Consider the following 27,967-nt stretch of genomic DNA (forward strand, 5'->3'; position numbering starts at 1 on the left):
CGCGCCTGGTCCCGCGGTCGCAGCTCTAGCCGCAGCCTCCGCGCCGCCGCCGTCGCCGTCGCCTTAGCTGCTCGCTTCGTGGGTCGGTCTCTCCGGCACACGGGCCCCAGCCGCGCCGTAGCTGCCCTCCGAGCCCTTCAGGCCGCCCCGGTCTCCTCACCCGGCCCGATCCAGCCCTCGAAGATGGTGGACCGCGAGCAACTGGTGCAGAAAGCCCGGCTGGCCGAGCAGGCGGAGCGCTACGACGACATGGCCGCGGCCATGAAGAACGTGAGTTTCTCCTCCCCTCCCCCCGCCTCGCCCCAGTCCCTTCGCAGACGCGGGCCTTCGCGTGGACGGCCCAGGGACTAGTCGCCATTCGCGACTGCAGCGTTGACTGCCCCTCCCCACCCACTCGGGGAGCTGGGGAGGGCCCCGGCAGCGATAGGGACCCGGGTTGTGACGCGGCCTCTCCCCGAGCGTCCCCCAGGGCCGGCGGCGCTGCCTTCTCGGCCCTCCCCGGACTCGGGCTGGGGCGGGATCTTGCAGGGCTGGTCTCGGGAGCGGGGTCTCTGGCCCCCGCGTCCCCGGGTCCGCTGGGGACTTGAGCGGGGGCCGTGAACATCCTTTGTGCCCCACTTCCCCTCCTCCCAGCCTGGGCGTGGGGGCGGGGGGACCGCATGGATGCGGTTCCTCTTTCTCTCCCTGGTGTCTGGGCGGCGCCTTTCCCATTCACTCATCAGGTCTCCTGGTTTTCTAATTACCCCCCCCTCCCCGATATTCCCCATTGCCTCTCCTGACAGATCCTTTAGAACCTCCACAGAAAAAACGTAGGCTCTCCTGAAAACCTGGGCTCAATGGTGCAAAATCGAAACCTTGCTGCTCTCACGTTTTTGTTAACAAAAGGCTCCTCTTTCTCTATACCCCAAAGCACGTCCTCTTGCGGGGAACGTATTTCTCGCTAGCGTTTTCATTGATCGTTCTCGACATGTCATCTCCGTTTTTTCCTAACGTGTTCTGTATTGAAAAGGGTAGGTATTGTCTTTAAAATAAAGGTTATGCATTTAGCTGACTGGTTTAATTTGTGACAAATGCTGTTTCTTTTTTAAATAGGCACACATCTGTTGAAATTCCTATAAGTCGAAAAAATATTCTCCCTAATCTGATATTGCAAACAAAGCAGTGGTGGGAGGCAGTATCAAGTCATTCTAGAAGATTCTGCATTTGTCATATTGCAGAGAGCCTAGACTGGGTGGAGGCTGGGAGGAGTTATTTTAAAGGAGGAAAAAGTCTTTTTTTTTTTAAATAATTTGTTCTGTTAGATACATCCGAGGCTTAAAAAAAAAAAAAAGCTAGCGCATCCTCATGCTGATGAAAAGAGAATACTGATCGCCAGTTGTCGCATTTTGTCTGGGATGCAGATTCCTGCCTGTATTGCACCATTTTGTCAGTAACACTACATTTATCTAATGGGCTATCAAAGAGTTTGATATTAGAGGAGGGGGCAAATACTGAGCATTATTAAATAAAACATGGGAAATTATCTGGTTAATGAATTAGGTCTCCCACTGTCTTAACATTTAACTTCCTGTCTTATGTAACAAAGGTTTTTAAAATGCATCTCCAGTGTGAAGTGGATTCAGGAGTGTATCTTGCGTGTTAATTTTTTTTAATGAAGCAATGTAGGTATCCCAGCTTAATCCTTGAACAACTTGGCCGGTTCATAAAAGATAACAATGCTGATGCTTTTTTATTTAAGCCGGCTACCTTACCAAAAGATTTTTGTCTCATTAAGGAAGAGACTTGATTCTGAAATGGGGAGTATTGCCGTGTTAATGTATTGCCACAGATGCTACCTTAAAACATTTTAAAGCTCAAATGAGAAGTTCTGCTCTTAATACATATCAGTGTTGGAAATATGTTTAGTTCATGTTATTTAGACTCTTCTAATTTTTCCATATTTCTAGTTTCACAGGAAAGTGAGTGACCTCGCACCTATATCCATAGCAACCCAGTGATGTCACACACAATGACACAGAGGCTGCAATGCACCTAAGGGCTGGTAGGGAGTATGCAAATGGCATTTGTCCAAGGTAATGCAGAAATTAGCAGATAAGCAGGTGGAATTGAGGACTTCATCTTATCCACCAGATAAGAATTGGTCCAGAAAATAAGAATATCATTTACCTTTAGGCATGCAGAGCAGTGACCTCTAGATATGCCAATTCATTTTCCAATTTCTAGTTTACCCACAAAAGTTTATAAGCTACATTTGTATTTTTAAACATTTGTCTCATTGTTAAAATTGGACAATAATGGAATAAAGATAGAAATTTTAAACAAGAATATGTCTTAATCATAGTGCTGGGCTGGGCTGTATACTTGGGTTTTTTGCAGATTATTAACTTGGCAGGTGTTAATAAAAACCTTAAAAAACTCTTGACTTCCTACTGGGTCGTTTTCAGTAATGTTAGAGAGTGAGAACTGGTTACAAAACACAAGGCAAAAGTTCTCTTGTGCCTCTGGTCCTTGTCAGTATGGAGGAAAGGGCAGTTGTAAAATAAAGCAGACCTTTCTTCAAACCCACTTATGAGGAAGTGTGCTTACCTCTCCGACCCTCATTTTCCTCATCTGTGAAATAGGTCAATATCCCCTTGAAAAAGGTGTGAGGAATAAGAAGTTAGTAGGTGTTCGAAAATAGTAACTATTTTTAAAACTTTGATTCTTCCCCTGTTTATGAGAGTCATCTCCTCATGGAGAATTTGGGAAAGACAGAAAGATACAGAGAAAAATACTCTGTCCTGTCACTCAAATGAGTGTTCTTCTAAGGCTGAAATCATCCTAATGATAGAGGGAGTAAGGCTATTTGCATTTAATGAAATTATCCTAGTAATAATGTCACTGGGGCCTGTGTGGAGGAATAAATTGTGTGTGGGTGACATAACACAATAGGAATGAAAATCGGCATGCGATATTTTGAAAAGGAAGAAAGAGGGAAGTTTAGTGTTGGGTTTTTTCCTTAAGTTATTATCTTTTGTGTTAGTAATCCCTATGCCCAGTGTGGGGCTCGAACTCAGGACCCCAAGAGCAAGAATCACACGCTTCCAAATGAGACAGCCAGTTTATTTATTTATTTATTTATTTATTTATTTATTTATTTATTTATTACTGTCTATTTTTGAGAGAGGGAGAGACAGCATGCAAGTGGGGGAGGGGCAGAGAGAGAGAGAGAGAGAGAGAGAGAGAGAGAGATCTGAATCAGGCTCCAGGCTCTGAGCTGTCAGCACAGAGCCCGACGCGGGGCTCGAACTCTCAAACTATGAGATCATGCATGACCTGAGCCGAAGTCGGATGCTTAGCCAGCTGAGCCACCCAGGCGCCCCAAGGTTTAATTTTTAAGAGAAGTGTGTAGTCTTCCATTTAAGGGGAGAGGGAACACCTAGATGTTTCTTGTTAGATGGTTCTGTCCTGTCCTTTGGATTCTAATAGCCTCCGAAGAGAAGTTAATAATCTAAGTAGGATACTAGTATTCGCCTCCGGAGGGAGAAAAGCTGCTGGGCTCCTCTTGTTGAAGTGACCCGATTGGGGGGTTTGCTTGCAAAAGGCCTTCTTAATTCTATTTAAAAAAACAAAAAAACAAAAAAAAAACTCTTGCTGGAATCAATATAGTTGAAAATTCTTCCTATCTTAAATATTGTGTTTTTCCTACTAGCCCTTCCAGGAGGGGCCAGATCAATAGCCATTATCACTAATGGAGTAATGACACCTCTGTAGACTTCAGAGGTGGAGTTCTGCCAGCCATTATTCTAAGTCATGTGGTTTCAATTGTTCTCTTCTTTGGGGTGGGAAGGATACAGATAACAGTTGGCTTTTTATGTAGTAGTCTTTGCAGTAACTGAAATGACGATTAAGTGCCTTTTCTAATTATTAAAAAAAAAAAAAAAAAGCAACCTCCCATGGATCTTTTGAATTCTATCCAGATAAAAGGTGCTGCTAAACGTGTATTCTTGTTAACAGAGCTCTGTGTTAACAGCAGACCGTGGGGGGAGTTTCATCCCCTAGTATTGGCAGGAAGCCTTATTTATTTGTTAAGCCCAACTCCTAATCGTTAAGAAGAAAAAATAATTTTGTTTTTATTGAGGTAAAAGTCAACGTAACATGCAGCAAACCGTTTTCAAGCGTACGGTTCAGTAACATTTTGCACATTTGCAATGTTGTGCAACCGTCCCCTCTAGCTGAAAAACTGGGAGAATGCCGTTTCTAAAAAGGATGATGGCTTGGCTATAACTGACTGGATTTCAAAACATTACTGATTCAGGAATGTGTCAATAATGAAGTAACCACAGCAGCTTACAGCCACTGGTAATCGGGATCCTTCTCTTTGTTTTCTAACATCTGGACTTTTTTGGCATAAATTGAAAAGAAAAGAGACTTGTCTCAGCTAGATTAAGATTTCCATCGAAGTTCCAGAGCTTAAAAACCATATGATGGTCCCCCAAATAAGTAACAATGTATCTGAAATCGGAACAAACTATTAATCATTTGGAGATTATGGAAATTTTGCTGGGTTTGTACTAGGACTCATTTTCCACTCCAGTGCTGACTTCGTTGTAAATGATTTCTCTGCTCTGTGGCAGCAGTCCCCTAATGAGCACCGCACGGCACCCTAATGAGCACCGCGCAGTGCTGAGAGGGTGAGCTGTTCAAGCACGGATGCTACACTGATAGTCCCGTGTATATGATGTCACACACATCGTTTGGGGGCTTCTGAGGCTGCCAGGAGCTTCTCCCTCCCATAATCACCAGCCTTCACCCTTTTATCTGGCAGGGCATCTGACTGTTTCTGTATTGCTATCAGATTCCGTGGGATGTGGGAGAAAGAGAGCACAGGCCATCTTAGGTACTTAATAGTCAAAGGAGGAAAAAAATTACACATAAACCACCATCTTTTGTTCGTTTCAGTAAGCTCTGTGCCCAACGTGGGGCCTGAACTCAGGACCCTGGAATCAGGAGTCACATGTGCTACCGACTGAGCCAGTCAGGCGCCCATCTTTTGTCTTATTTTCTAAGTTCTATTAGTGCTTAACCAGATATTTAAGGTTATAATCAGAGGATGCTATGTTTGCTGCCTTTGTAGGTTGTGAAGGCTGTCAATATCATCTGCCTTTTGGCCTTGCCTTTCATAATCCCTTTCCTCTTCTCCCCAAATTCTGTTTTAGGTATGAGCTGTTGAGTTTGGTTCACTACCACCACATCATCCTACTTGTTAAATTGGGCACTTGTAGAGATCCTGGAGTTTTGTTTTTTCTAATTTATAAATTTGAATGGTGCACAAAACCGTTCTGTGAGAAATGATCAGTAGAAGTTCCCAAAGGAGAGCTTTAGTTTAAAGGTAAACGGTTAAATAATTGGTTTGGTCCCACGATCTTGCAGCAACAATAAAAATTACGTCTTAAGGACTTGGCATGAGTCTTTTGTTTCTTTCCTTTTTAAAGAACTGGCGAAGTCTAAGCTAAATTTTCATCAGCATTTCACCTGTAAGGGTGTGTCCTACAGAGGGAGACTTTCCCTTGCATGAGTTGAATACTGTTAATGTGCTGCGTAACGTTAATTCGGTTGTGACTGGGTAAATGGAAATGAGAGTGTTCTCACATACACAGATTTTTTTTTTCCCCTTCTAAGTTTTTACTTAAGTGATCTCATGACCCCGAGATCAGGAGTCGCATGCTCTTCCGACTGAGCCAGCCAGGCACCCCACATACAGAAATTTTTAAACATGAGGTTTAGAAAATAAATTTCCAAAGAAACTCCTCGGTCTTATCCTCCTAATCTTTGGAGTAATACCGTATTTTTGGAGAGATGGATGAAAGCTGAACTGAGTAGGACCCAGGTGTAGTGTCAGCTTTCTCCTCTTAATTCTGTTACTAGAACGGGGGTGTCAGAGCTGGGAATAGGACAGTGACAGCAGTGGGCAGCTGCACATGTAATGACAGGAGCTTAAGAGGAATCCCTTAGCTGCCCTCCCCCACAGCCAAGTGTGTAGGGCAGCTGTGGCAGTGGAGAGAAGGGTAAGAGTAATCAGAGGAAGGCTTTCATTTTTATTTATTTTAATGTTTGTTTACTTTGAGAGAGACACAGAGTGAGCGGGGGAGGGGCAGAGAGAAGGACACAGAATCCCAAGCAGGCTCTGCACGCTGTCAGTGCAGAGCCGGACTCAGGGCTCGATCCCACAAACTGAGATCATGACCTGAGCCAAAACCAAGCTTGGACGCCACCCAGGCGCCCCAAGAATAAGGCTTTTTTTTAAAGATGCAGGTTTGCTTTGAGATAAATCATTTAAATGGCCAACACCTGAGCTCCCATACTTTCATAATCTGGATCTAGGAAACTGTGGTCTCTGGTGCCAGTACTTTAAGGATGTGGAAATAAACTTTCTTCTGCCTGAATTGTTCCAGTTCCGGACCCTTCACTTCAATACAGCGCGCCTTTTGTAGCTAACAAGAACTAGCAAATGAGTATGTGTGTGCCCTGGTGGCCCAGCATGGATGGTAGCCTTGCAGGTAATCCCATGCCCCCTGCCAGTGCAGTTCTGCTGCTTGAGCTGGACAGGCTGGGTGGGATAGAAGCTATTGCAAATGATGCCCCACTCTTCACATGCGACCTATATCTAGTCTTTGTAACTACATCTGTGTAATAGAAATAGACGTTAGACACTAAATTTTTTCTACTAAGTCGAAATGACCCAGTCCAGAAGGGCAAGGAGAATTCATAGGATAGGCTCAGAAAAGAGCATCCTGAAGCAAGGAAAAGCTAGTTGGGAACAAGTGGGTAGTAGAGAAGGAATATTCCTTTTTTTTTTTTTTTAGTTTTTTAGTTTTTTAAATTTTTTAGAAAAGGTTTTGTTTTTAAGTAATCTCTACACCCAGTGTGGGTGCTCAAACTTACAACCCTCAGATCAAGAGTCACATGCTGCATCAACTGAGCTTGCCAGGTGCCCCTAATTTTTTTTTTAAGTTTATTTATTTATTTTGAGAGAGAGAGAGAGAGAGAGAGAGAGAGAGGGTGGGTGGGGAGTAGGGGACAGAGCATCTGAAGCAGGCCCTGTGCTGACAGCAGAGAGCCCGATGCCGGGCTTGAACTCACAAACTCTGAAATGATGACCTGAGCAAAAGTTCAGACGCTTAGCTGCCACCCAAGCGCTCCTAATTTGTTTTCTTTTGGGAAGGAATATGGTAGAGTGTCTTGAATTTGGGGATGCTGTTAATTAATGTCCTTTTTTTTTCTTTTTTTAATTTTTGAAAATTTAGTTATTTTGAGAGAGAGAGAGCGCGCAAGTTGGGGAGGGGCACCGACGGCTAGCACAGAGTCCAGTGCCAGGCTTGAACTCTTGAAACTGAGATCATGTCATGACCTGAGCCAAAATCTAGAGTTTGATGCATAACCAACTGAGCCACCCACCTATGGGCCCTGGGATGTTGTTAATTTCTGAGGGAGTCTTTGGAGTCATCGTTGGGAGTGATGACTGATGACAAAAATGTCTGACCTTTATGATGCTAGAAAATTTGGGGGGAAAAGATAGGTATCCCCATAATTCCCCATGCAGGGGTATATGTCCATCATGTCTTTTTTTTCCTTGGGGTTTAGGCTTGCTTTTGTACCGTGCCTTCTCCCTTGACACTCATTATTTCAAGGAGTTTTTTTTTCTGTTACTAGTATGTTCAGTGGCTGAATTAAGTCTGTGGATGTGTCATAATTTACTTATATTTTTATTTAACATCCATGCTCTTTGCAAATTTGTGGTAATATTGCCATGAATATCTTTGTGGCTAAAGCTTCGACCACAGTTGATATATTAGGACCGAGACCCAAAAGTGGAATTTTTGAAAGCATAAAATTTTAAGCCTTTTGAAATCATCAGTAGTACTGCGTGTTCTTAAAAGTAGTGAAAGATGTAACTGAATAGGTAAGCATACACATGGTTCAAAATTCAAGGATGCCCTGTTGCCCTTTTACTACATGAAGAAAAATAAACTGAAGACATATGCTCTCAACAGATCTCCCTTTTGTTACTTTTTTCTGGTTGGAATGACTGCCTTTAAAAAGAAAACCCTGGGGGCACCTGACTGGCTCAGTCTGAAGAGCATGGGACTCTTGATCTCTAGGTCGTAAGTTCAAGCCCCACGTTGGGTGTAGAGATATTCTAAAAAATGGATGTTAAAAAAAAATAAAAAGAAGGGACACCTGGGTGGCTCAGTTGGTTAAGTGTCCGACCTTGGCTCAGGTCATGATCCTGTGGTTCATGGGTTTGAGCCCCGCATCAGATTCTGTGTCTCCTTCTCTCTCTACCCCTCCCCCATTTGTGCTCTGTCTCTCAAAAATAAATAAACATTTAAAAAAATAAAAAGAAAACAATGATATGGAAATTTTCACAACATTTGTTGAGATGAATAGCGGAGTAAACCCCCCCATAACCTACTTCACCAGGTGGCAGGCTAGCAGTCAGTCTTTTTATCTACATACTTGCCTACTGGTTGGTCCCCTTGGGATTTACCATCTTGGAAGATGGCTTCTTACCGACCTAAAATTACCCCTTTTTTGCTGTAAATGGTCAAGTTAGCAGCAGGGTCTCCCTACATTTATTTAAATTTGGCACCCTGCAAGTAGTTTCTTGCTTAAACCATTTAATCCAGATGGCGGCTGATTGTCACTTTTCCCTTGATTTTAAGGTGCTTTTCTTCAGTTGACATGCAGGTAATGTGTTATCTGTGGGGTAAGAGTGTGATCACTACAGGACTGGGATTCCTTTCTTGCTGCCTTTTTTCTTTAGGGTGGGGGAGGTAGATTCTTCTGACAGAAGAGCTAAAACCCAATGAACTTGCAGAGGATGATGCAAGTAAACACGTTTTGCTTTTATTTCACCTTGTTACTTGCCAGGCATTTTTTAAAAATCCTTTTTGCCTTAAGGTCAGTGTCCTGCTGAGTGTGGGGATGCATGGGTGGGTAGATAGTCAGCATATGTAATAGCTGTCTGAGCCCAGACAGCCTGGCTTTGAATCCATGCTCAGAAGTATGGAGCGGACCAATCTAATGATGTTAGCAGTAATTTAGACGGATATGCTGCCGTTCTATTTATTTTTTGCCATCTGAAGGTCCTGCAGTTAAAACTTGAGATTTTTGGGACAGGATCCGTTTATGGAGGAAAGGAAAATAATATGGTAAACTTCAAACAGGTATAGTAACGGCGTAATAGAGTAACAGGGCACTGAAGTCACACTGGACTTCAGTGGCTCTTTCCTAAAGAAGTGATGCTGGCATAGACCCTTGGGGGACTGCAAGGGAGGGGGGAACATGTAGAGGAAGGACTGTCCTGGGAGAGGGAATAGCATGTGTAGGTTCAGAAGAGCAGAGTGTGGTGCGGGATTCATTTATTCACTGTTGGTTGCTGCAGTACTGTGCATTTGAGGGAATATTAGCAAAGGAGTCCAAAGAGGTAAGTAGGAACCAGTTTATTGAAGGGCCTTGTGGAGTTTGAGTTCTTTCTCTAAGCTCTGGAGAGTCATGGAAGGATTCTAGGCAGAGGAGGATCGTGATCTGATTTTTGGCCTGGAGAGATTTGGAAACTCAAGGACAGTGAGACAAAGGGAGGGAGACTAATTAGAGTATTACAAGGGGTCTAGTTTGAAGGAGGAGAACCTGGACAAGGATAGTGAAGGTAGATCAGAGACAACTTGATGGTCGGAGATAGAATAAGAAAGAGGAAGAAGGAAAAATGATGGAGAAGAGGAATGCAGCTGTCCTGCAGAGTTTGGGGAAGCATTTAAGTGGAAGTAGATAAAAGATAATGGCTACAAGATAGTACATGAGGAGCACTTAGAGTAGAGCCTGGCACAGCATAAGTGTGTGTGTGTGTGTGTGTGTGTGTGTGTGTGTGTGTGTGTGTGTGTGTGTATTTTTAGATGTTAAATATTTTTATTTATTTTGAGAGAGAACGAGCAGGGGAGGGGCAGAGAGAGAGGAAGAGAGGATTCTAGGCAGGCTCTGCAGAGCTGGACGTGGGGCTCAATCCCACAAACTGAGATCATGACCTGAGCTGAAACCAAGAGCTGGACTCTTAACCTACTGAGCCACCCAGGTGCCCCAAGTAAACATATTTTTTTAGGACCAACTATAGACTACGTTCTTGTCCAAGAGCTGGAGAACACGTGTCCCATTCCCCTCCTAGAACTGCCATTCTAGTGGGGGTCACTATATATCCATGGTGGTTAAAACCAGGCGTAGTAAGGTCACCTAGGGAAAGCAGAGAGTTGGAGTCAAAACATGTAACCCTGGGGAATAGCACTTCTATAGTTACCAGAATGAGGAAGCTGAGTTGGTAGTGATGAAGGCAGAAAACCAGGAAAGAATGCTAACAAAGAAGAGAGTGTCAAGAAAGGGGGAGTGGTCGGCAGTGTTGGGTTCCTTTATGAATAAAAATTTAAGTTGACTTAAGGGAACATTGGTTGGGGATATGAAATGGGAAGGATAGTTAATGGCATTTTATTAGATGGGTACAGGGGTGGTGAGGTGGGGAGTGAATGAAAGGAAATGCTAGGAAGTATAGACTTTTTTTTTTATTAAAAAAATTTGTTTTTACATTTATTTATTTTTTAAGAGATAGAGCACAAGTCAGGGAGGAGCAGAGAGAATGAGACACAGAATCTGAAACAGTCTCCAGGCTATGAGCACTCAGCACAACCCCAACACAGGGCTCAAACTCACAAACCGTGAGATCATGACCTGAGCCGAAGTCGGACGCTTAACCGATTGAGCCCACCCAGGCGCCCCTAGACTGAACTTTCAGAAGCTTGATTTTGTAGGAAATAAAGAGATGGGAAAAAAATGAGATTAAAAGGCATCACTTATTTTCACCCTAAACTTGGGTTATATGTTAATGGGAAAGAACAGGAGAGGAGGAGGGAACATACAGGGGAGAGAATGACTGACCACTGGGCACATAGAGGGAAGAAACACTTAGTTGGCGCATAGGGAGGAGGCAACGAAAGAAGTTGTTTGCCAAGAAAAGGCCTTGGAATCTGCTTACCTAGTGGTCGCTTTCCTCTACAAAGAGGCAGTGGTAAGCAAGGATCGCTAGGCAGTGAGTGCAGAGGGTCAGAAAAACCCTAATGCGCAGCGGCTGGTCTTCTCTTGGTGTCTGTCTTGGTCTCCCTCCCCGTCTTTACTCGCTTCAGTTTTGGGTGGAAGAATAAAAAAGGCTGAGTGGTTGGACTGATTGCGCATTTGGATGCTTTAGAGCTCGTAGAACAGAAGGACAAGGCACAGGAAAGTTTATATTTAAACAAAAACAATTGAATTGGTGAATCTTAGAAGAAAGGAGTAAAGTCTGAAGGGGAAGAGAAAGGATTGGATTCAAGAGCACGGTGGGAGTGCCAGTAGGTGGGAGTGAGGACTGGTATTACTGGAGGTTGTAAGAGTTTGATTTTAAAAGTGAGAGATTTCTCTGGGGGTCGCCTGGGTGGCTCAGTCAGTTAAACATCTGACTCTTGGTTTCAGCTCAGGTCATGATCTCATGTTTCGTGAGTTAGAGCCCCACATCAGGCTCTGCATTGGTATTATGGAACCTGCTTGGAATTTTCTCTCTCCGTCTCTCTTTGCCCCTCCCTGGCTTGCACTGTCTCTCTCAAAACAAGTAAAATAAACTTAAAAAAAAAAAAAGCGAGTGATTCTGGAGCGCCTGGGTGGCTCAGTCAGTTAAGTGTCCCACTCTTGATTTCGGCTCAGGTCATGATCTCATGGTTCATGGGATTGAGCCCTGCATCAGGCCCCATGCTGACAGCATGGAGCCTGCTTGGTATTCTGGCTCTCCCTCTCCCACTTGTGCTCTTTTTCTCTCTCAAAATAAATAAGCAAACTTGTAAAAACTTAAAAAATAAAGGGAGTGATTCTGAACAAAGAGGTCAAGGGTGTAGCTTGGGTGAGAAGTTGTCAAATTTGATGAGATAGCTGAACTATTGTTCATAATGGATTTGGGGGAATAGCCTTGGATAATGGAGGTGGAACAAGAGATATGGACATAAGTGAACAATCCCAACGAAAGTGAACGTGATGTTGATTCTGGGAGAAGTTGTAGAAGCAAAGAAAAGGCCTAAAAGTGGAACTTATTGTAAAAGAAAGTCAGTATGGGTTTGTAGAAGAAGCTGTTTAATTTTTAACTAATATTGATTGAATTACTTTTTAGAATAGGGTTATTTGACTACCAGCCAAGGGAACGCTGGAATATGTATACCTGAATTTTTTCAAGACATTCAGGTCAGGTGTTTTTCCTCCTATGTGGGGTTACATAGCAAAGTTTTGACAAATGTCCTAGTTGTTAAAAAGTGAGATCAGAATGGAGCAGTGGGTGGAATCTAGGGTAATGAAATGGCCTTATTTTTTTGCTTAAAGTCTTGTATTTTGGCCCCCAAATTCAGCTTTTCATTATTCCATGTGGTGCGGATGGCACTTAACAATAGCACCCGTTGGGGGCAAAGAGACCTAGGGTGTTGATTGAGATCGCAGTAGGAATTCAGTCTGATTGATTTTCAGAAGTTAATTTAAGCAGAATTTAACACTGCAAGATAATATTAAAACAAGTATATAAGTTAGTTTTTGTTGATATCAAATTACCCCAAACAAAGATTTCTTACTTCTCATGATTCTGTTGGTTGGCCAAGTATTTTTGGTTTAGGCCAGCCTCAGTTTGGCTAGATGAAACTACAGTGGCCGTGGAAGTTTCCTAGCAGCAAGCCCTTCCTGTCTCTCGAGCACTTTTCAGGCCTTTGCTTGCCTTATACTCGATAATATTCCACTAGTTAATGTAAGTCACATGACCGAGTGCAGCCTATGGGGTGGAGAACTATATTCCATTTCTTCATAGGAGGAGCTACAAAATCATAGTGAAAAGGAAGATGTGTACAGGGTTGGGAAGAAATATTATTACCACTTTTGCAAACAGTCTGGGCTTGATACATCATGTGTAAATTCATGTCACTTACACATTCAGAAGTGACTGTTAGGTAACATGGTGATTCATTGGTGAGTGCAGGGTGGTACCTGCCCCTTAAGGACTTCAGTCTTCTTGGGGAAAGGAAAGGTATACAGTTAACGGTACAAAGTGTTAGGAATCGGCAGCATGTTGGGGCGCCTGGGTGGCTCAGTCAATTAAGTGTCTGACTCTTGATTTCCACTCGGGTCATGATCTCACAGCTCGTGAGTTTGAGCCCCGTGTTGGACTCTGCACTGGCAGCACGGAGCCTGCTTGGAATTCTCTGTCTTCCTCTCTGTGTTCCCCTGCCCTCCCCCACCCCCTGCCCTCAAAAATAAATAAATAAAAATTTACCAAAAAAAACCACCAAAAAACCCAGTATAAAAGGTGGAAGGTAAAAGTTACACAGAATAAGCAGTGATTAGAGCTGCCTGAGAATTTTTCAAGAAGCGTATGTAGTATTTGAATTAGGACCTGATGGATATATAATTTTTCTTTATGGGTTCTGGAAGTGTGTTTAGGTGGTTGGAAAAGCATGAGAGCACAGAAGTGTGTGGTATGAGGAAGAATGTGAATATCATGACCCGAGTGTCGGTGACTTAGTGCAGGGTTTTTCTACATCGATATTTGGACCGTATTAGTCTTAGCTCCTGTAGGATGGCTGTCCTGTATATTGTGTGGCAATAGCATCCCTGGCCTTTGCCCGATAGGTAATATCTCAGTAGAGTGGTTTTCAAGAAACTGCTGTGCTGTACCATAGTTTACACAGCACTTTCATACACGCCAGTTTGTTTCACTTTCAGCTGGGGGAGTTCCCCCTTTCCCACCAAAACACAGATCTGTCATAAAAGCAGCAGTTATAAATATTAGCTCATTTGTTTGCTGAAGCTTGCAGTCTTGTATTCTAAGTAGCAGGCTGAAGGGCAGTGACCAGGGAGCCTCTTTGGGGGAAGAGAGTCGGGATGGGCAGGGGAATTGTATCCAGATCATAGAAAATAGTAAGCAGGCGAGATCCAGAGATAGGAGGGCTCTCTTCACCTGTATGAGGAATTGATTCTGGCCCCAAAAGATAAAATTCTTATTTTGCTAGCCCGTGGCAGTTGTAGGGAGATGAACTAAGTTTTAACATGAAGTGAATCTCTAAAGGTGGGTTTAGGCTGAGTTCTTCCGGAAAGCATGCAGGTAGAGGGTAGAAGACATTCACTCAGTCTGTAAGAGGGAAGGGAGCTCTGGTTTGCTATTCGTGTGGATTGTCTGTATTTCGGGAAGTTAAGTAATCTTAGTATGTTTCTCTCCTTGGCATTTCCCTCCCCCAATGGCAGGATTGGATGCTTATTATCATAATGGAAAAATAACCTGTGGTAGGGAATGTAAATTTCTTAGCCCTTTTCAGGTGTATGTAAGTATGCGTGAGCAATAAACATAACACAGTACTCTTGTTCTCATTTTGAGGAGAATTAAAAACACAAGGTTTGTGCTCTGTTATAGTTACTTTTCTTTGTATAAGCCCATTTATTATGAAGCACGAAGTATCTGGAATTCTGAACTCCTCAAACATGTGAGTTAATGTTTAATTGCTGGTATGTGTGAAAGTGCTGTGTAGACTATGATACAGTGCAGCAGTTTTATTTTTATAGCTTTATTGAGGTAAAATCCACCTACCAGTCACCCATTGAAAATGTACAATTCAGTGATTTTTTTTTTTTTTTAATTAATTTTGAGAGAGAGAGCCAAGAGCACGAGCAGGGGAGAGCAGAGAGAGAGGAGACACAGAATCCGAAGCAGGCTCCAGGCTCTGAGCTGTCAGCCCAGAGCCCGACGTGGGGCTCGAACTCAGGAACCACGAGATCGTGACCTGAGCCAAAGTCGGACGCTTAACTGACTGAGCCACCCAGACACCTCTCAGTGGTTTTTAGCATGTTCAGGGTTGTGTAACTGGCACCATTGTCTGAGTCCTGGAATAAATATTGTCATTCCCCACAAAGAAACCCTGTACCCATTGGAAGTCACTCCCTACTCCCCTGCCCTCAAAACCCCCGAGCCCTAAGCTACCACCAGTCTGTGTTTCTAGAGATTTGCCTATTTGGGACATTTCCTAAAACTGGAAACCTACAGTATGTGGTCTTGTGAGGGGCTTTTTCGTTCGTTCCAGTGTCCCCCATGTTGTAGCCTGTGTCCCTCCTCTGTTTGGATAATACTGCATTTAATTTTGTCTGCTCACCAGCTGACAATTAGATTGTTTCCACTTTGGGGCTGTTTTGACTAGTGCTGCTGTGAACATTTGTTGACAAGTTTTTGTGTGGACGTTATGTTGTCAGTACTCTCCTCTGTACTTACCAAAGGGTGGAATTGCTGAGTCACGTAGTAACTCCACATTTTGAGGAACGTTGTTCCGCAGTTCTTAACCTGGAGAAACAGAAGTATGGATTCCACTCACTACTGAGTCTTCAAGGGTTAGGGCTGCGTAGGGAGATACTTTAAAAAAGCTTCCCCCTCCTTGGTTAAGAACTAGGCCTATAGTGGAAGGCATATAGGATTTTGAGCCATTAGGTATGGGTTCCATTCTGGGGCTCTGAGCCTTAATGTTCCTAACTTTAAAATGGGAATAACAGGGGCGCCTGGGTGGCGCAGTCGGTTAAGCGTCCGACTTCAGCCAGGTCACGATCTCGCGGTCCGTGAGTTCGAGCCCCGCGTCAGGCTCTGGGCTGATGGCTCAGAGCCTGGAGCCTGTTTCCGATTCTGTGTCTCCCTCTCTCTCTGCCCCTCCCCCATTCATGCTCTGTCTCTCTCTGTCCCAAAAATAAATAAACGTTGAAAAAAAAAAAATTAAAAAAAAAAAATAAAATGGGAATAACAGTACTAAATCATAAAGCGTTATCTGGAGGACCAAAATAGAAGTTACAATTTGGTAAAGAACCCATTTCTAATATGACGAAAGTTACTTAGAAAGATACGGAATAGATGGATACTGGATACTTTCTCAACATGGTAGAGAAATCTCTTTTAAAGCGAAAGTCAGTATTTAAGAATGAAACACTGGAAGTATTCCATTAAATTCAAAACCAAACAAAGATGCCCATGATCAGCGATAGTAACATTGCCCTTGTGCATGCAGGAAGATGTGATTACAAGTATAAGAAGTATAACTACGGGAAAGAGAGTGATACTTGGAAACCAGAAGATTATGTAGGGAATAGGGGCACCTGGGTGGCTCAGTCAGTTAAGCGTCTGACTTCAGCTCAGGTCATGATCTCATGGTTTGTGAGTTCAAGCCCCGCATCCGGCTCTGTGCTGACAGCTCGGAGCCTGGAGCCTGCTTCGGATTCTGTGTCTCCCTCTCTCTTTCTCTCTCTCAAAAATAAAATAAACATTAAAATATTTTTTTTATTTAAAAAAATTTTTTTTTCAACGTTTATTTATTTTTGGGACAGAGAGAGACAGAGCATGAATGGGGGAGGGGCAGAGAGAGAGGGAGACACAGAATAGGAAACAGGCTCCAGGCTCTGAGCCATCAGCCCAGAGCCTGACGTAGGGCTCGAACTCACGGACCGCGAGATCGTGACCTGGCTGAAGTCGGACGCTTAACCGACTGCGCCACCCAGGCGCCCCTAAAATATTTTTTTAAAAATTCAAAAAAGTGTTGGATTTAACAAAGGTTATGTAGGGAATAAAATGGGAAAATATACGAAATAATAATTGGTTTAATGACAGGGCTGAAATCTATGGTATATATACTATATACTGGTCCTAATCTGTATAAAGATACAGTGAAAGATTTTTATACAACTAAAATGAATGGAAAAAAGTTGTTCTTGGTAGGGGTGGGGTAGTGAGCACTAACCAGCAGATGTACAATCATTTATATCAATAAACTAGTTTATATAAAATTACTGGCTTCAGCTTTTTTTTTTTAAACTCGTTTTTCAAAATTGGCTTTAAACTTTAATTGTAGATCTGATTAACAGGGTAAATTGTGGAGCGGGTTTGTTTGGGTATACCGTAACAGGTCGAAATTCAACCTTCTCAATCTTGACTGCCTCCCAGCCACTCTATTTTCAGACCTTTCTAGAAAGTACACTGAGAATACGCAGATACTTTTTTTTTTTAATTTTTGAGAAAGGGAGGAAGACACAGAATCTGAAGTGGGCTCCAGGCTCTGAGCTGTTAGTATAGAGCCCGATGTGGGGCACGAACTCCTGAACCGCGAGATCATGACCTGAGCTGAAGTTGGCCGCTTAACCAACCGAGCCACCCAGGCACCCCTACACAAATACTTTTTGATTGGCTGTCTTAAGAATTCCGTGGCGCAGTCGGTTAAGCGTCCGACTTCAGCCAGGTCACGATCTCGCGGTCCGTGAGTTCGAGCCCCGCGTCAGGCTCTGGGCTGATGGCTCGGAGCCTGGAGCCTGTTTCCGATTCTGTGTCTCCCTCTCTCTCTGCCCCTCCCCCGTTCATGCTCTGTCTCTCTCTGTCCCAAAAATAAATAAACGTTGAAAAAAAAATAAATTAAAAAAAATAAATAAATAAATAAAAGAATTCCACTGTATGGATGTGTCCTAATCTAATAACTAGCCTCTTACCGAAGACCATTTAGGTGGCTCCAGACTTCAGCTGTTAGCAATAACGCAGTGAATCCCTTTCAAGAAAGGGAATTGCAGAGGGTCGCCTGGCTGGTTCATTTGGTAGAGCACGCAACTCTTGATTTTGGGGTTGTGAGTTCACGCCCCACGTTGGGCATAGAGCTTACTTTGAAAAGGGGGGTGGGGATTGCAGAGTCAAAAGGTTGTTGAGCAGTTGTAATTTTGATAGTCCTTTCCAGATTGCCCTCCGATAAAGGTCTTGCCCGTTTATAGTTTCCCACTGTAAGCGAGTGCTTTACCCACGCCATCACCTTCATAAGTCGTCTGACTTGAGATATTGCCCGTCTGATCAGAGAAAAAACGAACATTTGTAATGGATGAGGTTTGGGTGCTCTGCTTGTGTTTCCCTTTCTTTCAACTGTCCGTTCCTTTTACTCCTTTTGCTATTGCTGGTTGGTCTGAAATTCTTTTTTAGGTCTGTGTTAGAGAAATCAGCCCTTTCTCTGTGATGTGTCAGCAACGTTTATATCGTCAGAGAAAGAACACAGGGCTTGAAGCCACAGGGCCCACGTTTATGTCCCGTCTCTGCTGTGTGTTCGTGGTGTGCTTTGGGGGAAAAATCATTTCGTATCTCTGCCTCACACCCGTGAAGTAAGTGTGATGTCCGCCTCTGTAGAGTGGTTGTGAAAAAAACTCAGGACTTGGTGGCTGTCAGAAAAGCCCCGGTGCTTGGCCAGCTCTCCTGTCACCTGTGAGACCTTGCAGTTGGCCCTGATGAATATGAAGTTACATGACTGTTGTAGGATGTTCCTCTTCCTGAAATGTTTTCCTTCTGCACAGTGTTTATCCAGGATGGTTGCTGTCGGGGTTTTGTTTTTTTTTTTTTTTAAAGCCCAGCTGATGTTATTTTCTAATTAAAATTTCCTCTAAACTGCCCAGGTAGCGTGCTACTCTTCAGAAGATCCACCTGTGTGGCTGGTGACCTAAAGTGAATAAGTGTGTGCCCCCTCCAGGTTGTCTGTTTTCTGTCTTCACAGAGTGGTGGCGTGGGACACGTGCTAGATAGATGCTCAACAAATGTCTGGTGGATTATCTGATGGCATGGCTTTTCAGTACATTTTCCTTGTCATCAGACCTTACAGGACACATTCTATCAAGTTTTCCAGAATGAGTGTACTGGTGGTCTCCAAGACTACCCCCCACCCCCTGGGATGTGCATACAGTTGTGCTCAGGGCTGTTGATTTATTACGGTGAAGCCATACTGAGCGAAATCAGCAAAGAAAAAAGGTGCCTCGGGCAAAGAGTAAACCAGGCCCAAGCGAGAATCCTCTCCCCCAGGGGACTCCTGCTAGGGACTCCTACGTAGGGTGTGTGTGTGAAATGGTGTCTGCCAAGGAGTTTCATAAGAGATTTAGTGACCACGGGTTTTACTGGGACTATTCACATAGTACTTCCTGCCTAGCACATACCAAAAATGAAGACTCCTAGAAGGAAAACAGGTGTTTACCATGAACCACATTGTTTGCGCAAACAGTTTAGGGACAGGGAGCCATTCTTATCTGGGAATGATGGGAACCCTTCCAAAATTCAAGTTCTCAGATGCCAGCCAGGGGTCAGCTTTGCCGGCAGACCTTTCTAAAGATAGCAGTCTCCAGTTAACTCTTCCACGCAGACTATAATTCAAGTTTTTCAAGTTTAAAGGCGTTTTACTCAGGCGAGACATAGCTTCAGGTTATTTTGTAAGGTTTTTGTAGTTATTTAGTAGACTGGTCATCTCTAGAATACAGGATTCATTCTGTATTCAAGCAGAACACTTGAAAGTGTTTCTTTCCAATGGTTTATTCTTCTGTCTGTACAGCATATAGATACTGTGTCCGTTACATGGACGCTGATGCCCATCCTGCACGTTGTCACCTTGTTTTTTCTGTTTTTGGCATAGGATTTTCCTATACAGCAGTCACTGTGTTTATCTTTTTCATTTCTTCTTGGCCCTTCTGGGTGGTTAGTACTCCACACCTGAGGGCCCTAAAAAATGGAAGACGGGGCCAAATGTTATACCTAGTGTCTGCTAGCCCTCTTTTTTCTACTTTTCTTTAATAGACTTTTTTTTTTTTTTTTAAGAGCAGTTTCAGGTTCACAGCGAAATTGAGTGGAAAGCACAGAGTTCCCATGTGCCCCCTACCTGCCCTGCCACCGCCTGCCTGCACAGTGCCCTGTGCTGTCATTGTCTTTTGACTGGTCTGTTAGAGTCAGTGGGCCTAGACCTACTGTCCATGGTTTGTTTGTTTACATTAGGGTTTATTCTCAGTGATACATGTTCTATGGATTTTGACGAGTGTGTAATGACATGTACTCGCCATTAGGGTATCATACAGAATAGTTTCATGCCCTAAACATCCTTTTTTCCACCTGTTCATCCCTTCTGTCTTATTTTTTGGGGATGTGAACTCAGTTCTTTCTGGAGATTTTCAGCTTTCTTAAATTAAGATGTCTTGTGGTCACCACCGTAACTGTTGTTTTGTAACTTCTTCGTAAGCTTCTGCAAGATAGGAATAGATATTATTTATTTATATATTTTTTAATGTTTATTTGTCCATTTTTTGAGAGCACAAGCAGGGGAGAGGCAGAGAGAGGTGGAGACAGACACAGAATCCAAAGCAGGCTCTAGGCTCTGAGGTATCAGCACAGAGCCTGATCTAGGGCTCGAACCCACAAACCATGAGATCATGACCTGAGTGGAAGCCAGACACTCAACCAACTGAGCCACCCAGGTGCCCCAATAGAAATAGATTTTAAATAAAGTAAGCCTGATTCAAGCTTTTTCTTATTTAAGAAGATTAAACATTTGAAGTTGTGCTCATTACGATTTAGGTCCTTGATAGAGAAGTTGAGGAAATTGTAAGTGACTCAGTGCTCTGAGTCTTGGGGTCAGAAAGTCCTCTAAATAGCTTTCCAAGAATCTTGAGGGTTGCTGATCTTTGGTTGAAAAGTCTCTGCATCAACTCTTAGGGGAGAACAGTTGACACTAATTAATATCTGATTCCTTAGCAGCTGGGATTTGGGGAGTTCTAGTTCTTAACCTGTCTGAGAATATCAGATTTTCTGGGTCTTTTTACTCCTCTGTTTATCTTGAACTCACCGAAAGAAATTTGAACTTGGACTAGTATCCTAGGAGTTGAAAAGACAGAAAGTTTCATTTTGTTTTTAAGCGGAACATGTGACACACCAGAGAATACAGACTTTCTACATTTTCCAGCAGCCGTGACAGTATATTTTGGGGACCATATTTAAATGCGTTGCATTCGTAGAAACAATTCAGTGACTGTTTTTGAAAAATAAGTCTCTCCCTTCCCAGATGATACATCTCTCTCATCTTCCCACATCGAACACTCTCCTTCTATCTTGGTTAAACCTTTTTTTGGACACTATGAGAATAATTTTTTTTCTCCCCTTTTCAAAAGTCCTCTTGACTCTTAAAACTAGCCTGTTTGGGATCTCTTGTTTGAACGTAAAAATCACAGGTTAATTCTCACACAAGTCATTTTGATCTTAAGGAGTTTTTGAAGTGCTTGTTTAAGGCTCCTAGAGGAACCTCATCTTGCCTTTGAGCGGACTTTTTAAGAGTCAAGTTTTTCCCTCTCACTTAGTTCTTCAGTGGCAGAGAACATCTGGGTATGTTCCAAATGTGGTCGAGTTACTATATCTAAAGGCGATACTGCCGTTTCATAATCTCCGTGTGCCCGTCTGGGGCAACCGTGCCGTCTTGACATAAGCACATTTCTGCCCGTGGGCTCTGCAGCCCTACTGCATTTGCAGCAGGAGACCTAACAGTATAGGGTACTGGTGAGGTCATTTGAGCTTTAAATAGTTGCCGGCTCTGGAAATAAGGACAGCATGATTTAGGGGAAAGGCCAGAACTCGATCTCAATGGCCTTAGGCACTCTGGCTTCTTTTTGCATCAGAGACAGTTATCAGGTTGCACTAGAGGCGAGTGTCCAGTGAATATAGGCTGGAGTCCTATGGTTTGCGTGGCTGAGGCTTACAGAGGCCTCTGCCTGTTTGAAAGCCAGTCTGGGGAGGTTTTTGTTTTTGTTTTTTTTCAGGCTATATGATGTTAAAGTTTCTGGAAAGGAAGTGATGTAAGGTAGCTAAAGAAATTTCAGCTTTGAACAGAGAACAGGATGAAATGGAGAAGCGATACTTGATACAGGGATGTAAGCTAGCAGATTGTTATGTAAGAAATTTAGAGGCTTCTTATGCTGAGAATTAAAATGGAAAACTATTCAAGGCATTCTCAAAAGTAATTGCTCACCTCTTTGTCACTTTATTGAGTCAAGAGCACTTTACCGTTCATCTGATACGCTTTTTTAATTTTGAAAAAAATTAAACAAAATTTTTTTAATGTTTTAGTTATTTTGAGAGAGAGGTGGGGGTAGAGTGAATCCCAAGCAGTCTCCATGCTGCCAGCACAGAGCCTGATGCAGGGCTCGATGCAGTGACCCATGAGAGCATGACCTGAGTGGAAACCAAGTCAGACACTCAACTGACCGAGCCACCCAGTCGCCCCTCATCTGATACACTCTTTTTTTTTTTTTTTCAACGTTTATTTATTTTTGGGACAGAGAGAGACAGAGCATGAACGGGGGAGGGGCAGAGAGAGAAGGAGACACAGAATCGGAAACAGGCTCCAGGCTCTGAGCCATCAGCCCAGAGCCTGACGTGGGGCTCGAACTCACAGACCGCGAGATTGTGACCTGGCTGAAGTCGGACGCTTAACCGACTGCGCCACCCAGGCGCCCCTCTGATACACTCTTAATAGTAATTTTATGAAAGAGGCAGAACTCTTATTTTAACGGATAAGAAAATGAGATGCCAGGAGGATGAAATGCTTGCACCCAAGGTCACTTAGTAAAATGGTGGGCCTGGGAAAACCCCAGTCTTCTGGGTTATCTGAATATGCCTCAAATCATCAGGAGTGACAGTGTGGTCTGTGGGCTGAGAATAGTGTCTCCAGAGCCTAGAACATATAAAGAATTGGACGTGAGATGATACAAGCCGCCTTATTCTGGAGAAGTGGAGTTTCCACAGGGGCACAGGGGTCAGAGGTCATGGAACAGAAAGCACCTGTGTCCTGATTTCCTTCTGCACAAAAACCCTGTCTCCTCACTCTGTGTCTCATGTAGGCCATGTCTGGGGAAGGTCCTGTTCTCCAGCATTATAATGGGGAACCAATAATGCATAGCAAAAGGGTAACATAAGAAAAGCGGCTGATGAGTTTAAGAAATACTTGCAGATACGTCATTTGCCGGATATTGTGGGAATTAGCGAGCAAAGCATGATTAATTCTTTCAAAGAATGAATTGCTTGCCGTAAATTAATATGCATGATTTGGTTTGTGTTCTGATTTAATTATCTCCTCAGAGATACTGTTTAATTTATACAACCAGTTGCACTAAGCATAACCCTCCCCACCTCCCCAGTTTATAAAAGTGCCATACAGACCGAATGTGAATGATTCACACGTACGAAAAAGTCTCTTGGTATCCCAACTCCTCAAAATAGTTTTGGTATATCATTTTGGATTATGTCCTCCCCCCACTCTTCACATCTATAAGTAATATAACACTATGTAGAGTGGCCAGTTTTTGTTGTTTTTTTTTTAATTTTTTTTTTAGCGTTTATTTATTTTTGAGACGGAGAGAGACAGAGCATGAACGGGGGAGGGTCAGAGAGAGAGGGAGACACAGAATCTGAAACAGGCTCCAGGCTCTGAGCAGTCAGCACAGAGCCCGACGTGGGGCTCGAACTCACGGACCGGACCGCGAGATCATGACCTGAGCCGAAGTCGGACGCTTAACTGACTGAGCCACCCAGGCGCCCCTAGAGTGGCCAGTTTTAACTGGGGTTGGAGGGAGAGATGGGGAAGGTTTCAGAGAGGATACGAATAGAGGATATTAACTTTTTTTAATGTTTATTTCTGAGAAAGAGAGCTCAAGCCGGAGAGGGGCAGAGAGAGAGGGAGACACAGAATCCGAAGCAGGCTCCAGGTTCCAAGCTGTCCGCACAGAGCCCAATGTGGGACTCAGACTCACAAAACTGTGAGATCGTGACCCAAGCCGAAGTCGGATGCTTAACCAACTGAGCCACCCAGGCGCCCCTTAACTTGGATTCTTGACACTTGTATAGTATTTCAGGGAGGGGAAGAACAAAGGGCAGAACAGCGAAGTTTTTGTTTTGTTTAGTTGCAATTAAGGTGTCGTGATTGGAGCCACAGGTAGGAGAGGACAGGACAAGGGAGGTGTCTGGTCCTCTGTAAGACTTTATGAAATAGTGAATGAATCATGGTTCCTGATGTTGTGGCTTAGCCATTGACTTAGTATAACTACCAGTGTAGATAGGATAGCCAGACAAATAAAAAATGTGCCTTTGGATAGGAATAAAAAGCCCTATCCTTGTAAAATTTTCTATTTCACATGTTGTCAGACAGCGGTGTCTGGCTCTGATATGACAGACATCAGGTAATTTAAATTAAGTCAGTGCAGTGTTACTGACTTTCTTATTCTAAGCAGTTGTGTGGTAGTCCTAAAAATACAGATCATTGGCGGGACATTGCTTTAACTTCCTCAGGGTGATTAATCTTTGGGGTGATGAAGATTGAAACTTGTCCAAATGCCCACATGGAAAGAAGCATTAATTCCTATTGGCCACCTCAGCTTAGAAATACCTTGCTCATCTCTCCATTCTTTTGTGTTACTCGTAGCATTAGGCCGAACACAGCAACAGGTCCGTGTTCTCCCAGTTGCTGACGTATCTCTGTGGCCAGACTGAGCCCCATGCCCCCGGTGGTTTTGATTTCCCTTCTGAGATTTGTAATTCATACGGTCTTAACACAAGAGCAGAAAAGCCTTCTCATTTCTCAAATGTCAACTTGAAGTTGACTCACAATATTCTCCCTGAAGAGGGACGGAACTGAGTAGACAGGACGAGGTTAGAAGGAAAGGGTCAGTCTGATTTCCTAAAAATCTGTTGAGGTGGGTTGGCCACCTGTGCTTAACGACCCCCGGGATTTGGTAGGTAGGTATGTAATGTTACAGGAGAGATCTGTTGACCTTTTGCAACGTAGATCAAATTTTGGTTTGTCCTCTAGGAGCTCGACTTTGATCGTTCTTCGGAACAGCTATGTGCTAAGGCTGTGTCCTTTCCCGGGGAGGAAGCAGGGGTTCAGGCACCACTGATGAGCAGCAGTGTTTTCCTTCTTTGTTGTTCGTTCCGCCTCCATCCCCTTCCGTACACCCACACGGCCTCAGTTCTCGGCTGTTAATCACTTTAATCAGCCGACGAGTCTGTTTGTGTTTTAGTGGCACAGAGATAGGATTAATCCACTGCCATCATCTGGACCATAACGACTCCTCGTTCTCTCCTCCTAATAGGTGACAGAGCTGAACGAGCCACTGTCCAACGAAGAAAGAAACCTCCTGTCCGTGGCCTACAAGAACGTAGTCGGGGCCCGCCGCTCTTCCTGGAGGGTCATTAGTAGCATTGAGCAGAAGACCTCTGCAGATGGCAATGAGAAGAAGATAGAGATGGTCCGTGCTTACCGCGAAAAGATCGAGAAGGAGTTGGAAGCGGTGTGTCAGGATGTGCTGAGCCTGCTGGATAACTACCTGATCAAGAATTGCAGTGAGACCCAGTACGAGAGCAAAGTGTTCTACCTGAAGATGAAAGGGGACTATTACCGCTACCTGGCTGAAGTGGCCACTGGAGAGAAGAGGGCGACTGTCGTGGAGTCCTCCGAGAAGGCCTACAGCGAGGCCCACGAGATCAGCAAGGAGCACATGCAGCCTACTCACCCCATCCGATTAGGCCTGGCTCTTAACTACTCCGTTTTCTACTACGAGATCCAGAATGCGCCGGAGCAGGCGTGCCACTTGGCCAAGACCGCTTTCGACGACGCCATCGCCGAGCTCGACACTCTGAACGAGGACTCCTACAAGGACTCCACTCTCATCATGCAGCTGCTCCGCGACAACCTAACGCTCTGGACGAGCGACCAGCAAGACGACGACGGCGGAGAAGGCAACAACTAAGGCCCCCAGGTGGACTGGCAGCGCACGCTGATGCTCCTACCGCAGTCTTTATTTTTTTCCCATGAGTGGGGGGTCGGGTGGGGGAGGGGAAGGGAGGGACGACCTTCCCAGGGAGAAGCCCACGACCTGTCCTGTCTTTGATCGCCTCTTTGACGTTTTTGCCAAAACACCACTAGTGGAAAGTCAGGTTAGCTGTGCTGGTATTGGAATAGCAGCCTCACACTGGCATACGGACTGTTCTGTAGATGAATGCAGGTGGAGCTGTCTGTCTTGAGTCTAACTTATTGCCAGAGTAGGGTTTGGAGTCCAAAAGAAAACTGAAAAATGGAATGGCCCTCATTCAGGAAGTTCTGTGGTTCCAGTAAGGATTTGTATGTACATACGCTCTTAATCTTAAGTTCTGGGTACTTCCTAGCTCATCTGTTTTTAGCCGTGCATTTTTGTTTTGTTCTGTTGTGTTTTTTTTTTTCAGGGTGCACTCGACCAGCCAGGGAATAGTGTAAATCCCAAACTGACAGACTTGGGACAGAAGGTATATTTATCCTTGTGGTTTTAGGCCTTGCCAGTTTTCTGAAGTCTCCGATTAGTTGACAGTATTAACACTAAATTGCAGTTTACAGTATTTCTACATGACAGCCATATGTAACATCAAGCCATCGAGTGTGCATTTTTCTTTGCTGGTTCTTTTGGCTTTCCATCCTTAGTCGGCCTTTACCCGGGTTGGTGTTGCTGTTCCCTGTCTCCTAGGCCAAAAAGGCTTGCCTGAGGAGAATCCGAGCTACTTTAGGTTTTGGTTAATAGGTGCTTGGCAGGTGGCTGTGGGATTTTTGTCTTTCTTTCCTCTTAACTTCAATCCGCCACAAAAATGGATTACTCGCTTTAATAGAAACGTTACACACCACAAAAATAGAGAAAATTCAGGTCTGTATGTCATTTATTGTGTTGATATTTTCAGAGAACTCCTGATTTTTAAGCTGCCACAGCTCCTTCCTCAGGGATCATGCTGCCATTTCACTCTTCACTTGAGTGCTCCCCACTGTACCTTCTGCTGGCGGCGCCCAGGGGGTGGAGACGCTGTGGGGCTGCAAAGGCTGGGCCGTCCTCCTGAGAAAGTCTGCGGTGCAGTGTGTGAAAATTCAGGTGCTAGAAGCTTACTGGTAGAAAAATCCAGAAGGAAGAGCTCTTCTAGTCATACACATTCTGTCCAATGGCGGGAGCCTCCGTAAGCATGTCAGTCTTTTCCTCCCCGAAAACACTCCTTCCCCGAGTAATTGTTGTAGGAAGATGAACTAAAATCATCCTCAGATAATAAATAACTCCTATTTGACCAAAACTTTTTCTATATATATTTTTTTCTTTTTAACGAAAGCATCGAAGCTGGAGAGTCCTTTTCTCTCGCGCGTGGTCGACGCATGATTTGGAATTGAAGGGAAACGACCTTGCTGTTTTCCACAAATTTGTTCTCAGTTAGCCTTCGGTCCTTCATTTCTCATTTTGGAAAAAATCCGTCTGAAAACGCGAACCGTTGAGTATGTGTTCAGTCTTTTTTAGAAGATCAGTAACAGTGTGAACTCCCGAGACAGGTAATGACGCCAGACTTGTTTTGTCTGTTTCTTTGTTTTATTTAGTCAAGGAGAGGTATGAGTAATAATTGAGGAAACACTGACCGTTGCTTTTGCTGTTACCAAAATTGAACTTACGGTTAGGAAATGGATACGTGTGACAGGATCCAGGTGACCGTGAAGACCAGAAGTACGACGAATTGATGCTCTGTGGCATCGCACAGTTTATACAGCGTGACTTTCCTTAGAAGGTTCCCTCCATACGCTAGAGCAGAAGTCCCAATTAACTGAACCCTAGCAGTAAACTCCTAGAAGAGAGCTGTACAGCTTTTGTGCCATCACTGGGGCCTAAAGTCAATGCCATGGATGGGAAAAGATTGGGGGTGGGGGGAGGGGGTAGGTGGGGCTTTTCCTTAACTTATCTTCATGTCCAGTGAGCAGTGTTGTGTCCTTTCTTGTAGCATTTGGAAATGATTTACTGGAATTACAAAACCTATTTTTTCTTTCAAATTTCAGCTTTGGCTCTGGCTGCTTTTTAGAATAATGCAAGATAAAATTATACCCGAGGGCTAAAAATGAAGAGGGGATGGGAGACTTGATATTTAAGCAGCTTGAATGGTTTCTTTTCTTTTCTTTATTTTTAAAGAAATGCACTTGCCTCTGATACTGTCTCTCCAGTGAAATGATTACTCCTCCATTACTCTATTGATACAATATTGTGCATGCTAGTGTTGTAT

The 27,967-nt window shown here is 43.9% G+C and overlaps 1 protein-coding gene across 1 annotated transcript; it reads left to right on the forward strand.

Moving 5' to 3' along the window:
• On the forward strand, positions 1–27,001 carry YWHAG (tyrosine 3-monooxygenase/tryptophan 5-monooxygenase activation protein gamma). Its single transcript, XM_047089110.1, has 2 exons — positions 1–270; positions 25,012–27,001. Exons 1-2 carry the CDS (start codon positions 184–186, stop codon positions 25,666–25,668), a joined length of 744 nt encoding a protein of 247 aa, XP_046945066.1. The 5' UTR covers positions 1–183; the 3' UTR covers positions 25,669–27,001.
• The last annotated feature ends 966 nt before the right edge of the window (positions 27,002–27,967 follow it).

Source organism: Lynx rufus, unplaced genomic scaffold (assembly GCF_022079265.1).
Source record: "Lynx rufus isolate CCGP_SWC_20201006 ecotype Redwood Valley unplaced genomic scaffold, mLynRuf1.p SCAF_27, whole genome shotgun sequence".
Taxonomy (NCBI): domain Eukaryota; kingdom Metazoa; phylum Chordata; class Mammalia; order Carnivora; family Felidae; genus Lynx; species Lynx rufus.